Genomic DNA, 17654 nt, shown 5'->3' with positions numbered 1-17654 from the left:
AAACAATGGTCTCTTGCTAGTTTACACAAATTAAAGGGCAACTACACCCTCCAACGTTGCTTTTGTTCTCCTGATGTGGTTTAAGCATTGTTGTGGACTTAAATACAGAAATGGAATGTTCTTTTCTATAAAAAGGTGATTTTGAGAGTGAACCTGAAAAAAAACTATGATAACTCAGAAGCCTGGAAAAATAAAACCGCGCAAACTGAATTTACCAAAGGATAAAAACTGATTTTATAGAACCCTACAAAGTGACTTCAAAAATCTTTTAACACCCTTTTCAGATAAAATAAAATCTTTGCACAATTTTGTTCTCTCCAAACAATCAATATAAATTATATTGTCAAGTTAAAATGTAATTTCTTTGTGTATGGAGGGTAGGTCATTATAGACTATAGCTACTATGGCTACTTGCTCAGCCCGCAAGCGAAAGATAACATTTAAATGATGCGTGCATCATCCGCTTTCCCTGGTCAGTATTATTTTAATTCGGGCCAGTAGCTTCCAGTTGGCACTGGCCCGGTGTGCCAGTGGCAAATGTACCTGAATGTCAAGCTCTGCTAGGGCATGTGAATATAAAAGACAGCTAGTCATTACTAGGTTCTGTATGGAATGCAGGCACATTATGAGACACAGGTCAGGTCATTATCGCTGAGCAGCGGTGAAAAAACAGGATGACCAAATCATGTGCTGGCGCCATCAACTGAAAACGTTGGGAGCACCAGAGCCACTAGAATAAAAGTTAGTCTAGAACTCTGCCTCATAACCCCCCTACATCTCCAGAGAGAAATGCATGACCCCGTTTGGGCTGTGTGTGCGTGGTGTTCCATGAGGATTGGCGGCTGTGGGACACACACTCGATTAAAATGCTCTTCATTAACAAGGTGAGCACCTGGGAAAGTAGGCTGACTTCTGAGTGTGTGTATATGTGTGTGTGTGTGTCAGACTGTGAACCAGCCAGTCAGTCACAGTGGGTCAGAATCCTATAAAAAGTTTGGTGAACCTGAAAATCGTGTTGATGGCCTAGGAGGTAAAAAAAATGGAATATAGAATTATGCAATTTTTTTGTAATAGTATTTATGTAATGCAAGTCAGATCATTATCCCTAAACCTGACCCTTGGCATGGAGGGATTTAACACACACACACGGCTGTCAAGTCTAGCTCAAGAAGCATGACAACATTCCCTTATATGACCAAAATAATGAGAGAACACCTGAGTCTTCTCTCCTCCAGGCTATTTCTGCTCTGACCGTCACCAGGGTTTAGAACTAAACCCCTCAGCCTGCCCCTGGCTAGTGAGTGACCACCCAAATTGAACTTCATCTGAGCTAGTTTCTTCTCCATTGGGAGAGTCTGAGCCCTGCTAGCCCGACATGGAAACCCCTCCCATTTGGAGCGAAGCAGCAGGGCAAGAAAGTGACTGAGTAGGCAGCAGTTCATTTAGCCAACAGCCCAGGTCACCCAGGCCACAGATACACAGCTTCAAGTCATGCTGCAGCAGCCCCCAGCCCAGCCAGCCAACACAGCCCCAATTCAGGCAACAGCTGTCCCCAGCCCAGCCAGTCCCAAGTCAAGCAACAGCAGCCCCAAGCCAGCCCCAAGTCGAGCTGCAGCAGCCCCCAGTCGAGCTGCAGCAGCCCCCATCCCAGCCAGCCAGTCCCAAGTCAAGCAACAGCAGCCCCCAGCCAGCCCCCAGTCGAGCTGCAGCAGCCCCCATCCCAGCCAGCCAGTTCCTAGTCAAGCTACAGCAGCCACCAGCCGAGCCAGCCTAGAGCCCTCTCGGTGTTTTGACCAAGTAGAGGAAAACGCCACCAGAGCTGTGGAGCATGGCTGGTCCCATGACCTGATATGGCCCTCAGCAGCACATGTTACAGGGGAGATGGGAGGGGGGGGGGGGGGGTAGAGAGTGAGGTCTCCATGGCCTGTCCCATCTTCAGGCATCGAAACTCAACTTTGGTCATACAAGCACTTCAACCAACCGAGCCATAGGAAACCACAGTATTTGCATGTACAATCAACTCCTGATAAATGCAACAGCCTGGGACTCTGGTACTCGTAACATCATGCATTGAACAGGAGAGTGAAGAACTATGGAGCTTAAAAACAAGGTAATTGACCTGGAAAACCACACACAGCCCTAGTGAGACGTGTGACTAATAGGAGTCAGTGACATATCAGTCTAAGCTTTAGCCATGTTTAACAAAGCCTATTATAGACCTGGACTAATCCTTCTTTACACCTCCTTATCCCCGCTCAGACACACAAATGCACAGCCTTAACTCACTTAGAATAGTCTGTGTACAGCATGACTGGTCACAAAGAGGCACAGGCACACACTGCCTCTCACAGAAGACCCACTGACAGACTAAAATCTGAAAATCTGATACAGGAAGTAGACTTCTCCACTGATCAGGGGTAGCTGATCCTGCAGAACTAGTACTGGCTTTAGTTCCAGCCCTGGTCCTAGACTCACACAGCATTGCATCACAAGAGTAGGAATAGTCAGTAGGTATAAACAGAGATATATTGATGATGAAGTGAGCAGTCCCAACCCACACATCCATCATCTCTGTGCTCCACTCTGAAGCAGTAGAATTGAGAAATGGAAGTGGGGAACAGTAATCCAACTGAGCCTACTGGGTACAGATAGTGTGTGTGTGTGTGTGTACACCAAAAATATAAAACGCAACATGCAAGAATTTCAAAGATTTTACTGAGTTACTGTTCAAAGGAAATCAATCAATAGAAATCAATTAATGATGCCCTAATCTATGGTATTCACATGACTGTGAATACAGATATGCATCTATTGGTCACAGATACCTTAAAAAAAAAAAAAGTAGGGGAGGGGATCAGAAAACCAATTGGTATCTGGTTTCAGCACCATTTGCCTCATGCAGCGTGACATCTCCTTCACATAGAGTTGATCAGGCTGTTGATTGTGGCCTCTTCAATGGCTGTGTGAAGTTGTTGGATATTGGTGGGAACTGGAACACGCTGTCGTACACGCCAATCCAGAGCATCCCAAACATGCTCAATGGGTGACATGTCTGATGAGTATGCAGGCCATGGAAGAACTGGGACATTTTCAGCTTCCAGGAATTGTGCATAGATCCTTGCAACATTGGGCCATGCATTTTAATGCTGAAACATGAGGTGATAGCGGTGGATGAATGGCATGACATTGGGCCTCAGGATCTCATCATGGTATCTCTGTGCTATCAAATTGCCATATCTTAAATGCAATTGTGTTCGTTGTCCATAGCTTATGCCTGCCTATACCATAACCCCACTGCTACCATGGAGCACTCTGATCACAACGTCTGCCATCTGCCCGGTACAGTTGAAACCGGGATTCATCCATGAAGAGCACACTTCTCCATCGTATCAGTGGCCATCAAACGTGAGCATTTGCCCACTGAAGTCAGTTACGATACCGAACTGCAGTTAGGTCAAGACCCTGGTGAGGACGACGAGAACCCACATGAGCTTCCCTGAGATGGTTTCTGACAGCTTGTGCAGAAATTCTTTGGTTGTGCAAACCCAGTTTCATCAGCTGTCCAGGGGGCTGAAGAAGCCGGATGTGGAGGTCCTCGGCTGGCATGGTTACACGTGGTCTGCAGTTGTAAGGCCGGTTGGATGTAAGGCCAAATTCTCCAAAACGACATTGCTTATGGTATTGAAATGAACATTAAATTCTCTAGCAATAGCTCTGGTGGACATTCCTTCAGTCAGCATGCCAACTGCACACTCCCTCAAAACTTGAGACATCTGTGGCCTTTTATGGCCCCCAGCACAAGGTGCACCTGTGTAATGATCATGCTGTTTAATTAGCTTCTTGATATACCACACCTGTCAGGTGGATGGATTATCTTGGCAAAAGGAGAAAGTCACTAACAGAGATGTAAACAAATTTGTGCACAGAATGAGAGAAATAAGCTTTTTGTGCGTATGAAACATTTCGAGAATTTTTTATTTCAGCTCATGAAACATGTTACCAACACTTTGCATGTTGTGTTAATATTTTTTGTTCCGTGTGAAAGAACTTTTTTCAACATGACCTAGGCCAAATATGCTCCCCACAGGTTCAAGTCAAGAATACAATACAGTAGGATAAAATGTGATAAAATAGAGAAAAAAATGACTAAATAGCCTACAATAAAATAGTGTCTCTCTCTGTGTGGTTTGGTTTGGCCTACTTCTCAGAACTGAGCCAGGGTCCACAGGGAAACGACTGGAGAGAGGGGCAATCACACGTGTCAGACAACCTGGGATATGTTTGTAAGTGTGAAACGGGAGCAAACGTTTCTGAAACAGAGCTAGTCTACTGCCCGAAATGAGCTTGTCCAATAGAAACACAATGCAATTTTTTTTATGTCTAAAAGACTGGTAGACACTGGCAATCTAAGGCCAGTTATTTTTCTCCTGAGGCTAAGGTTAGGATTTAGGAACGCCAAACTGATCCTAGAGACCTGTGTCTAAGGACAACTTCTACTGCCAGGAGCGTTTAAGAGTTTCTCCTGATTTTGCCTCCATGCTCTCAGTCATGGGGGTCTGTAAAAGCACAGACACACATATACAGACACACACAAGTATCTACATGCTTCTGACGGATGTTGGGAAGCTGCACCCAATGTTTCATATATACATTTAATTCAGAGAGCACACCAGAACTCGTTCCCATATAGAGCCTAGGCCTAGCTATAGGAATTGCATCTGCCAGGTTGTGTAATGTGTGACCCCCTAGTCCTATTCATCCTTTCAGCTCACCTGTATTCTTTATTTAGAAGTACAACTGTTACAATCTATCACCTTCCAATGGATCATTCATAAAAATAGACGGGAGGGATTTGTTTTCTGCAATACAGTACCATTAACATGACCATATATGCTTAAATTCTTTTCAGCATCAGATTCATTCTGAAATGGACCTCTCCAGTCCTTGTAGTAATAGTATTAGTGGTAGTAGAACTTGGATTCAGTACTAGTCAGCAGATATAACAATATGGTGACACTAACGTTACTCATCTAATAATACATAGTTAGCATAACCACTTGATTTGATTATGAACCATTCCCCCGTTCTAAGAATGAAATTGAAGCCTAGCACTTAGCTAGCTAACTGAACGTATATATACTAATTGACTAGTTAAACCAGGGGTGAGTTGATGGTAAGCAAGATACACAGTTAGTTAGCTAGCAAGCATGCAATGACAGCAAATAGCTAGATGCCAACGTTAGGTAGCTAGTTAGCAAGCACTAGTAGCACCAACAGCTAAAGTGACAAGATGTTGGCCAAGTGGCTTGGTGATTTAGCTAGCAACAGAAGGTAGGTTGCTACCAACCCATCTGACTAACTAACAAACTCGTTTGCTAAACAAACACATATCTAGCTAGCTAACGTGAACTAACTAATACATATTTACTGGTTAGCTAACATTAGATAGCTAGCTAGCTCACTTGGGGGAAAAATGGAGGCCTGAAGCTAGCTAACTAACCTATCTAGTTAGCTAAATTGATATTTCACAAAACGGCAACTAGCTACCTATGGTTCAAAGAAACCCCAAAATATGGATGACAGTTTGCGTTACCGAGAAGGAGTAATTTCAGTTCTCTCCTCGAGTCCCGCTTGTCTCGCCGGAGTTGTTTGTCTATCTCCGCATTGATTCGTTTCGATTCCTTCGCCTCTTCGCTCAGGCAGCAAGCCATCATCGACTCCAAAGTCATCCCTCCTGGTTTTGGCAGCCCGCTGGTTAGAATGGACTAGCTGGTTGGGTTAACTTTAGCTAGGTATCTAATATCACGATCCTCGCTTCTAATGTCTGGCGAGGAGGTGGACTGGAGGGTCTTGGATGGGAATGGGGGAGGGGAGCTAGGGGCCTCGCTGTCAAGTTGTCCCCAACCGAGAACTGTCCGACTTCACCCGTGTACAGATCTCAGCAAATCACGGGAGGATCGACGAAGAGGGGGCAGTGTCGGTGCGAGGGGGTGTGTTGAGGGCCTCTCTCCGTTGATGCGCGCTTCAAGCCTTGTTTAGATTTCTCACGTTAGCTAGCTAGTTGGACAACTAGCTAGCTACCTGGCTAGTTAACTATCCCTATTACCCGCCTCGATTGCGATACCCTGTGTTCACTGACTTGGGTTCGTGCGTCCCCTGGTTCTTGGCCTGACACAACGAACGGGGCTAACTGCACTGTCGCGACATCCAACAAGCTAGTTAGCTAACGTAGCCAACTGTCCGCCTTCTCAGCGACGTCCGCCCCCTAGCTAGAGCCAAGCCACAATTGTCAGTAAAATGCACACAAAGGCAACGCATCCATATGGCCAGTCTTGCAATGGCACAGTCACCACTCCCCAGCAAATGCTCGTCCTCTTTTTCTATCCAACTAAACGCTAGCTAGGTTCCAGCGTTATGTCTCGCTAGCTGAACGACTTCGTGATGTGTCAGAGCTGTGATGCTGGCAAACTGAGAAATGACCATTCCCCAGTCAGATTTGGCTGACTAGCTAGCAGTGCAGCATTCGATTGAATCTCGCATCATTTTTGGCGCAGTTATCGCGCTATCTGACGTTAACTTGCTAATACATTTCCCATGAAAACACAGCTGCTAGTTAAATAAACAGAAAACAAAATGCGTATTGATGGCCTCGCTAGTAACTAGCAGTTCCATTTATTAGCAGATCGTTGCGTTTCTGTTGAAAACCGTGGGCATGGCACACTCTAGCATGATGCCAGGAGGGTACTAGGCAACCAAAGTGAGTGACAGTGGGTTTTCACGTTACATGAGCAGGAAAAGGGGCGGGACGTCTTTTAATTCTGGAGGTGGTTTCTGAGAACCACTCAAGCTAGGTCGATGCATTCAACAAACGGCATACATAAAATGCAGCTAGAAGGCAACGACAAATAATTCAGATTTTTGACATATTGCTTTAAGAGTTCATAATGGATCTATTTGGGGAGATTACCGGTATTCGTTTTTCAATGGCACAGGGATCAGCGGATTAATATCGCAGTTCCCACCCACTCATTATCTGCGGGTTTGCGCTGCAAATGCACGCTATTAGATGATGGAGTTTATGGACGTTAGGGTACTAGGGGGTAACTAGCCCCCCCCCCCCCAGAACAATGTCTAATTGCTGATTCAAATAAGCAACATTAATATCCGCACTATGAGGAGATTTGATGTAAAGTTCCTCTTTTTAATTCACCTTTTAAATCACAACAGTTTATAAAATGACATTCAGGAGCAAAAGGTTTTCAATAGTTGTTTTTAATTCAGAAAATAATAAATAATTGGAATATAATATTGGAATGGAATATGAGTAATAACATTGGAATATAACATTTAATAACAATAACTCATAACTTAACTAATTCATTCAGTGTAACATTGATTTGGCAACTCTCTTATGCTCTGCTATTGCACAATTCTAATTTGTACATAGGTCGCAAATAAAGCTATCCCCAGTAAAAGTGGAACACAACTCATAAGCCCACCTGTGACTAAAAACAGGGAGAGAGATGCCAATTGAAATGCTCTCTCTTAAAAACCTAGCTAGCTCTCTGGCTATATCAAATCAAATCATATTTCTCACATGCCCCGAATACAACCTTACCGTGCAATGCTTACTTACAAGCCTTTAATCTTCTTAGGCCCTTTTTTCTCAATTTCCTCCTGACGTGTGACGTGCCCAAAGTAAATTGCCTGTTGCTCAGGCCAACCAGATTGTTTTTTGAGAGCCCATGCTCTTACAATGGAAAGTATAGGGGCGTACTGAATTCTAGCTCCCAGGATGCAATTCCTATGGCTTCCACAGGGTGTCAGCAGTCTATGTTCACGTTTTCAGGCTTGTAACTTCAAAAACGAATAAGAAAGATCCGTTTTAGTACAGGGACACAGTCTTGGAAATTCGTGTATTGAACATACTTCTTTCCGTAAGAAATATTATAGTTTGATTACATTTTAGGATATCTGAGGAGTAAATAGAAACGTATTATGACTTCAGATTCCTTTCTCTGCATGTTGAACGAGTGGATTACTCAAATCGATGGCGCCAACTAAACTGACTTTTTGGGATATAAAGAAGGATTTTATCTAACAAAACGACACTACATGTTATAGCTGGGACCCTTTGGATGACAAATCAGAGGAAGATTTTCAAAAAGTAAGTGAATATTTCATTGCTATTTGTGAATTTATGAAACCTGTGCCAGTGGAAAATGATTTTGATGTGGGGCGCCATCCTCAAACAATCGCATGGCATGCTTTTGCTGTAATGGCTACTGTAAATCGGACAGCGCAGTTAGATTAACAAGAATTTAAGCTTTCAACCGATATGACACTTGTATGTACCTAAATGTTTAATATCCATCATTTTATGAATATTTATTTTAATTGTGCGCCCTCCAGTTTCACTGGAAGTTGTCCCACTAGCAGGATGCCTAGCCCTAACTAACAATGCAGTTCAAGAAATAGAGTTAAGAAAATATTTACTAAATAAACTCAAGTTTTAAAAAATTAAGAAAAAGTAACACAATAAAATAACAATAACGAGGATATATACAGGGGGGTACCAGTACCGAGTCAATGTACGGGGGTACAGGTTATTCAAGGTAATTTGTACATGTAGGCCCCAGTGATGTACTGGGCTTTATGCACTACCCTCTGTAGCGCCTTACGGTCAGATGCCGAGCAGTTGCTATACCAGGCGGTGATGCAACCGGTCAGGATTCTCTCGATGGTGCAGCTGTAGAACCTTTTGAGGATCTAGGGACACATGCCAAATCTTTTCAGTCTCCTAAGGGGGAATGGGTTTTGTCGTGCCCTCTTCACGACTGTCTTTGTGTGCTTGGACCATGTTAATTTGTTGGTGATGTGGACGCCAAGGAACTTGAAGCTCTCAACCTGCTCCACTCCAGCCCGGTCGATGAGAATGGGGGCGTGCTCGGGTCCTCCTTTTCCTGTAGTCCACAATCATCTCCTTTGTCTTAATCAGGTTGAGGGAGAGGTTGTTGTCCTTGCACCACACGGTCAGGTCTCTGAAACACCCTTTTCAAGGTGGCGAGATGATCAGTCCAAGTAGACGAATGAATTACCACATCGTCAAGGTAAGTAGTACAATTTGGCACATCCGCGAACACAATGTAAACTAGGCGATGAAAAGTAGCAGGTGCATTACACATTCCAAAGGGCGACACAGTATATTGTACGAAGTTATCAGGCGTAACAAAAGCCGAGATGTCAGAAGCTCGAGAGGTCAGAGGCACCTGCCAATAACCTTTTGGCAAATCTAACTTACTAACATAAGCAGCAGAACCAATTCTATCAATGCAGTCATCTAAGCGAGGTAGAGGAAAATAATCCGATTTTGTAACGGAATTTACGTGACAATAGTCTATACATAAGCGGGACGTACCATCAGGCTTAGGAACGAGAATACATGGGGAACTCCAGGAGCTGTTACTGGGTTTTGCCATGTCATTCTGTAATAAATAAGCTACCTCACTTTTCATTACCTCCCTTTTCTTAGCGTTAACCCGGTACGGATGCTGACGAATAGGAGCAGCGTTCCCCACATCCACGTCATGTTCCAAGATGGACGTGCGACTTGGAACGTCCAGAAACACATTGAGAAAACTATTTATCAAATCGGATAAGATAGTTAGTTTGATCGTTATCCAAATGTTCCATTTGAGAGGGTAACTTTTTCAGCATCTCCGAATTACATAAGCGTTCACACTGCTGTAATGTATGGCGTAACTCCAACCCATCCTCCTTATCCTCTAGGTCCCAGCCAGGCTTCAGCACCACGTAGCCATACTGGAGACGGCGGGCTGGACTGGCTTACCAGAGGTGCTGTCTGGAGAGTCACGCATATAATATATAATACGCTTTCAGCATGTTAACATGACACACACGGGAAGAACGCCTACGATCTGGGGTCTTCATCACATAATTGGTGTCACTGGGTTTCTTTTCCACAAGATATGGCCCAGAAAAACGTGCCGACAGAGATGAGCCAGGGATTGGCAACAAAACTTAAACTTGATCCCCTGGTGCAAAAGAACGATCAACAGCCTTTTTGTCATAATGTAATTTCATGCGTTTTTGAGACGAGGAGAGAGACTTTTGGGCTAACATGAATGCGGCGTGCAGTCTGTCCCGCATCTTACTGACATAATCCAACACATTTTTAGGGGACCTACTGGATGTAGGAGATAGGATATGCTCCTTCAAAACTTTTAGCAGACCCCGTGGGATGTCCAAACACAAGGTCCGCAGGGCTGAACCCTAAGGACTCTTGTATTGTTTCCCTAATAGCAAATAGGACAAATGGCACCCCCTCATCCCAATCGGTACTGGCATCCATGCAATACTTGCGTAGCATCACCTTTAGTGTCTGATGCCAGCATTCGAGTGCCCCTTGACTCTCCAAATGATATGGACTGGAGACCTGATGGCAAATACACAGTGTCTTTAACACATTGTTGGTTCCCTGATCAGTTTGGATTACTTTAGGGAGTCCAAATGTAGAGAAGAACTTCACTAGTGCCTTCACCACAGTCTTAGCCGTTATAGTACGGAGAGGGATAGCTTCTGGGCATCGAGTAGCACGTCACATAATTGTTAGTAAGAACTGATTACCTGACCTGGTTTCGGCAACGGACCTACACAATCGATTATCACTCGTTCAAACGGTTCCCCTACCACAGGAATCAGGCAGAGCGGCGCACGAGGAACTGTTTGATTTGCTTTCCCAGTGAGTTGACAAACATGACATGTTTTACAAAATTGGACAACGTCAGCCTTCAAACCTGGCCAGAAAAAAATGTTGAAGGACTAGGTTATAAGTCTTCGTGATCCCTAAATGTTCAGACCACGCCTGGTCATGGGTGTGGCAGCACCTGCTATCGGAACAGTGTAGGAACCACTTGAAGCACTTCACTCCAGTCACTAACTGTGTTATGAGCTGCCCATTTACGCATCAAAACTCCTGCTTCCATAAAGTAGGCGCTCTCCCTAGTTTTAGCTTCCTCAATGGGAGTTACCGAAGCAAAACATTTGCGAAGACTGGTGTCTCCTATTTGACATTATATCACTTTCTCGGGGGTGACAGACAAAAGAATGTCATGTAGTTGGGGCGCGATTTCGCTTTCCCCTAACTTAGTTTTTACGGGGGTAGAAACCGTCGGCCTTGCAGAAGGAATACTCGGTGCATTGTCTTCTACCTCAATATGCTCAAAAATGGAACTAGACAAATCCACCACATCTCCCAGCTTGCAAGATTGTGTCCTAGTTAATACACAAGCAGGAAAATCATGGGGAAATGCTGGAACCAATTTATCATCTACAGTTTTGATTTCTGGGTTGTCTACTACTTCTAACACAGGAGTCACGTTACCACCAGCGATATTGTTCCCTAGTAGCAATGTGACTCCTTTTACTGGCAGTGTAGACATGACACCTACACAGAAATGTCCTGATACCAAGTCTGACCGTAAGTGGACCCAGTGTAATTGTACAGGTATGGTTTTTGTCTCTATACCCTGTAATATGACATGCGAGCTACAATACGTTTCAGGAGACCAGGGTAAAGCATCAGTAACGATTACTGTTCCGCCCCGGTGTCTCGTAAGATTTGTATGGGCTTTTGATCAGCTTGTTCTCCAGTTAAGGAAACACAACTGGTAGAGATAAACGGAGCATAGATAGGATCCGGTTTCCCAAATGCTGAATTAAGTCGGTCCGAGCCGAATCAATAACGGACAAGCTACGAACTGGACTAAACCCACGCTTTTTAATTTAGGGGATGGTGATAGGGACTGTTTCGGTTTATTTTTCAAAACATCATTATTTGATCAAATACTTATGTCATGCAATAAAATGCAAATGAATTACTTAATAATCATACAATGTGATTTTCTGGATTTTTGTTTTAGATTCCGTCTCTCACAGTTGAAGTGTACCTATGATAAAAATTACAGACCTCTACATGCTTTGTAAGTAGGAAAACCTGCAAAATCGGCAGTGTATCAAATACTTGTTCTCCCCACTGTATGTCCAGAATGTGAGCAGTTTATTTTTGGATGCAATGTTCAGACAGTCACAGAAGTATCTACAGCTGTAACACAATCATCCAAACCGGAAAAATGTAGGCTACATTTGTCCTAGCACTAACTGAGGAAAGATTGACATAACACAAGCGGGCATATTTGTATAACTCTCAGCTGACAAACTACAAAATGAATTAGCTAGTAGAAATGACTATTTATAAATTAATCACATCCCGGGTGAGCTCACCATTGATCGAAATAATTGAGTTAACTTCTTATGGCTGCAGGGGCAGTATTGAGTAGCGTGGATGAAAGGTGCCCAGAGTAAACGGCCTGCTCCTCAGTCCCAGTTACTAATATATGCATATTATTATTAGTATTGGATAGAAAACACTCTAAAGTTTCTAAAACTGTTTGAATTATGTCTGTGAGATTAACAGAACTCATATGGCAGGCAAAAACCTGAGAAGTTCCACTTCCTGTTTGGATTTTTTCTGAGGGTGCCATATTTTCAACCAAGCTCTCATTTAAAATACAGAGAGATATGGATGGGTTTTCACTTCCTACGGCTTCCACTAGATGTCAACAGTCAATAGAACTAAGTCTGATGACTAATGTGAAGGAGGGTCGAGGGAGACAGAAATTAGTAATCACTGCCATGAGGTGACCATGCATTCAACACGCACGTTCACGTGAGAGGCAGCTCCGTTCCATCTCTCAATTGAAGTTGATTTAATTCTCCGGTTGGAACGTTATTCAAGATGTATGTTAACAACATTCTAAAGATTGATTCAGTACATCGTTTGACATGTTTCTACTGACTGTAACGGAACGTTTGGACATTTCGTCACGTTATAGTGGTCGCGCTTTGAGACTTTGGTTAGGGTCTTTGGTAAACAATTCGAAAGTAGCTAATTTGACATAAATAACGGACATTAACGAACAAATCAAGCATTTATTGTGGACCTGGGATTCCTAGGACTGCATTCTGATGAATTCATCAAAGGTAAGGAAACATTTATCATGTATTTTCTGGTTTCTGTTGAGTCCAACATGGCGGCTAATTTGGCTATTCATCTGAGCTCCGTCTCAGATTATTGCATGGTTTATTTTTCCGTAAAGTTTTTTTAAAATCTGACACAGCGGTTGCATTAAGGAGAGGTATATCTATAATTCCATGTGTATAACTTGTATTATCATCTATATTTATGATGAATATTTCTGTTGAAACGATGTGGCTATGCAAAGTCACTTGATGTTTTTGCAACTAGTGAATCTAATGCCTCAATGTAAACTCAGATTTTTTGATATAAATATGAACTTAATCAAACAAAACATGCATGTATTGTGTAACATGAAGTCCTATGAGTGTCATCTGATGAAAATAATCGAAGGTTAGTGATTAATTTTATCTCTATTCTGGTTTTTGTGAAAGCTATCTTTAGCTGGAAAAAATGGCTGTGGTTATTGTGGTTTTGTGGTGACCTAACATAATCGTTTGTAGTGCTTTCGCTGAAAAGCCTATTTGAAATCGGACACTTTGGTGGGATTAACAACAAGATTACCTTTAAAATGATATAAAACACATGAATGTCTGAGGAATTTTAATTATGAGATTTCTGTTTTTTTAATTTGGCGCCCTGCACTTCGACTGGCTGTTGTCATATCGATCCCGTTAACGGGACTGCAGCCATAAGAAGTTTTAAACACCCTCTAGAAAACGAAAGTAATCCGACGATGGGGAAGTTCCTGCCGCTGCCATGCTTTCCCCCCCCCTCTCACAGAAACCAAAGACAAGATGAGTTGTCTGTTTATAGTATGCATGTTGAAGGGGGTGTATCGTCTACATCCCACCATTCATTTCCGAAAGTTAAAAAAATTAAAATGAACCCTTACTCTTTTTTTTTATAACATCTTTTGTCCGACAGACGATTATGTGAAACCTAGAATGCAATTTGTCAACAAACATGGCTCCACACAGCTGGAATTAGCTTATCGCATCATAATCAGTACAGCCTTCAAAAAATTATTTACACACGTGCCCATTACAATCTATGCAAGAATAGGAATGCATGATTTGTCACCGGTAATTGAAAACATGTGAATAAAACAGTAAATATAAATAATTACAAAACATTTTCTGATAGTGATTGATACAAGTGGCGCATGCCGGCAGTCAATCACATAACCGCTCACTCCAACTGAGCCATTCAGTGTTGTTGCTTATGTATGTAGCTACTGAGCTAAGCTGTATCATTAGCAATGTCTTTCAAAAGGAGACAACACAAATGTGGAAATTCTGGATACATTTAGTTAATTCTGACAATGAGTCTGAAAGTCAGAAATCAGATTCTGACAGTGAGGAGCTGCCCCCCAACCTTGTAGACATTGAGAACCCTGAATCTGAGGACTCCTTGTCCACTGATGAAGTCCCAGGTCCCTTTGAAGATGCTGGTGGTGATGGAGGCAGACCGACAGTGGATGAAGTACAGGAGTTCTGTGGTATCTGGAAGGCCGCCAGCCATTTAAAATTGCCAAAGACTCCAGCTACCCTAGTCATAGAGTGTTCTCTCTGCTACCGCACGGCAAGCGGTACCGGAGCGCCAAGTCTAGGTCCAAGAGGCTTCTAAACAGTTTCTACCCTGAAACCGTAAGACTCCTGAACAGCTAATAAAATGGCTACCCAGACTATTTGCATTTCCCCCCCCCTCCCCCCCTTTCTACTCTGCTGCTACTTTCTGTTACTATCTATGCATAGTCACTTTAATAACTCTACCTACATGTACATATTACCTCGACACCGGTGCCCCCACACATTGACTCATTACCGGTACCCCCTGTATATAGCCCCGCTATTGTTATTTACTACTGCTCTTTAATTATTTGTTACTTTATTTCTTATTTTTTTAGGTATTTTTCTTAACCTCATTGTTGGGGGCTTGTAGGTAAACATTTCACTGTAAGGTCTACACCTGTTGTATTCGGCACATGTGACAAATAAAACTTGATTTGATTTAGAGACGGGTTACCCAATTGCCGACGAATCCTCACAAGGCACCCCGATGGCCGTCCCCTGTACCTCTGTCTTTTCCTCACGCAAATGATTTGGGCCTGGTCTCGGAGAAACAGCATATCCTTTGCATCGGACTCATGAAAGAAAAAAATATTTTCCAGTTCGAGGTGAGTAATCGCTGTTCTGATGTCCAGAAGCTCTTTTCGGTCATAAGACAGTAGCAGCAACATGTACAAAATAAGTGACAAACAATGCGAAATTGGTAGTGACGTTGCTCGCTAGCACTCCTAGCAGCTAATGCTAACTAACTAGCTGGCTAGCATTTACTGATAGTGAAGTTGCTAGTTAGCAAGTTAGCATAAACTAGCGCTAACTAGGCTAGTCATTGTCTAAATGACAGGTAGAAACCCATTCATAACCATAAAGGGGTAACTAGCCCCCAGGGGTCAGTTACCCACACTCATCCAACATATTACTACTTTACAAAAAATTATCTACATTTTTCTCTCTAAACAAATTGATTATTCATCTTAAGCCGTTCCTACTTGTATATTTAAAAAAGTATAGTTCTAACTTCCTTAGAATATATCTACAACCTTTTCAAAATTAAAAAATAATAGATAAACTTACCACAAAATAATTTTGTTGAAATATCTCCCAAAGTTTTGATGACACAGAGGGAATCACAGAGGGACTTGCCTAGTTAAATAAAGGTTAAATAAAATAAATAAAAACAATGTGCTGAGCAAGAGCAGCGGCAGCCAGGAAAGTGTTGGGGAAATAATTTGCTGACATCTTGTGGTCTTAATGTGAATTACAGGGGGTGGGGGCAGTTAGCTCCAGGGGGCAAGATACCCCCTAGTACCCAATTTTTAATAAAGGTTTTAACACTGATGACAATTTCCATTACAGCATATTTAAAAAATATATAAATAAATAAACAGAATCACAACGAAGATAAAGCAAATGTAGTGGCAAAACCTTTGAAGAAGTGTAATGACATCGTGTGGCCATTTTACATAATTGCATAATTACAGTCTCAAACGGGGCAGGCCCTCGAGAGCTTTCGGGGTCCCTGAAAAAGCTGAGATAAATATCAAATTGAAAATAACAGCAGGAGCCTTAAAATATCAACCACACATTTGAGTCAAGGGAACACACCCCCACACACATTTGAATCAAGGCCAAGGGAAAGACACAGTGTTTATAAATCTATCAATGATGGGTATGGGACCTGGGTATGATGGGATACACATCACTGGAAAGAAGCGGGATTTTGAGTTTCCCTTTCCAAGCGTAGATCACATTCCCTTTCCATTCTGAGGCGACTGTTGAGGGGTTTCCACTAGATAGCACAGCCACAAAGTATATATCTGGCTATAAGTCTGTAGTTTGGTTATACTGTAAAAATGTCTGAAAACTAAAATAAGCTTTTTGGTCTTAATTTATGTTTAGGCATACGTTTAGTAGTGGGGTTAAAGTTAGGTTTAAAATTACATTTTAATCAGAAGAGACATTTTTGAAATAGGCAGGATGGTAACTAGTGACGACCCTATTGAGAGGGAGGCTACAGCTAAAGAGAGGACAAAGTCAAACAACACAGAGTCAATAGGCTCAGTCAGTAGTCTGCTCACTTCACTACAAGCCTACTGCAGACATAAACAAGGTAAGACATTCAGGGTACCAGTATTATTGTTTCTATATAGTTTATATGTCTTTATATATTTGTATATATTGTAGCAACCCTCTAGGTCTAGGACTATCATGCAGGGCCTCATGGGCAAAGGAGTTGCACCTAGTTCAGCTCTGATAGGCCACTAGGTTTGGGGGTTGAGGGGGTTAGAGCAATGGGAGATAAGAGGACGTAACCCAACCGCATACCCATAGTACACTATCGCAGAAATCTCTCATCGAGTTGGTTTCTTTCCACCATTGGTGGCCAAACATAAAGGCCTGAAGAGCAGCTGATTATTAGAGAAGGTTTGGAGCAAAAGCCTGCACACCCAGTAACTCTAAAGAAGGAGTGTTTGCCAAAGTTATGACTTAGACATAAATATGGCTGGTTAGTTCAACCGTTTCAGCTTACACTTCACTTTTGACCCTGGAAAGAGGAATCCTTATCTGACATACCAAACTATGATGCCTATGTGCATCAGTCTAGTATAACCATGTCTCCTTGGGTCGAGGCCAGATTCATGCTGGAGAAATATAATAGACAAATATGCTGTACTCAATCCTGGGAGAGAGATAGATTAGAGACTATAGACCGTATTTAAAGCTTTGCGGCAGCAGGTAGCCTAGCAGTTAAGAGTTGGACCAGTAACCGAAAGGTTGCTGGTTCGAATCCCTGAGCCGACTAGGTGAAAAATATGTCGATCTGCCCTTGAGCAAGGCACTTAACCCTAATTGCTACTGTATGTCGCTCTGGATAAGAGTGTCTGCTAAATTACTAAAATGTAAAATGTTGTAAAAAGGTCTAGTTTAGGGGTATAACGGGTGTTCGGCACAGAAGGGAAATCATGTTCATTACAACATACATTTAACTGCAGTAGACCACAATCAATTCAAATCACCAGCACATACGG

General features: G+C 42.6%; 1 protein-coding gene across 2 annotated transcripts in view; it reads right to left on the bottom strand.

The window, feature by feature from the left end:
- LOC120033549 (guanine nucleotide-binding protein subunit alpha-11-like) overlaps positions 1–6649 on the bottom strand; it is a 33012-nt gene extending 26363 nt beyond the window's left edge. The window contains exon 1 of one of the 2 annotated variants that reach the window (XM_038979946.1): positions 5594–6649. In XM_038979946.1, coding sequence (XP_038835874.1) covers positions 5594–5729 — 136 coding nt within the window. In that variant the 5' untranslated portion in view covers positions 5730–6649. The remainder of the gene's footprint in view (positions 1–5593) is intronic. The other variant, XM_038979945.1, reaches the window with a different exon arrangement.
- Positions 6650–17654: the final 11005 nt, after the last annotated feature.

This window comes from Salvelinus namaycush, chromosome 40 (genome assembly GCF_016432855.1).
Source record: "Salvelinus namaycush isolate Seneca chromosome 40, SaNama_1.0, whole genome shotgun sequence".
Classification (NCBI taxonomy): Eukaryota; Metazoa; Chordata; class Actinopteri; order Salmoniformes; family Salmonidae; genus Salvelinus; species Salvelinus namaycush.
Note: the sequence above shows the minus strand (reverse complement) of the source record. Positions and strands in the feature narration are given on the sequence as shown.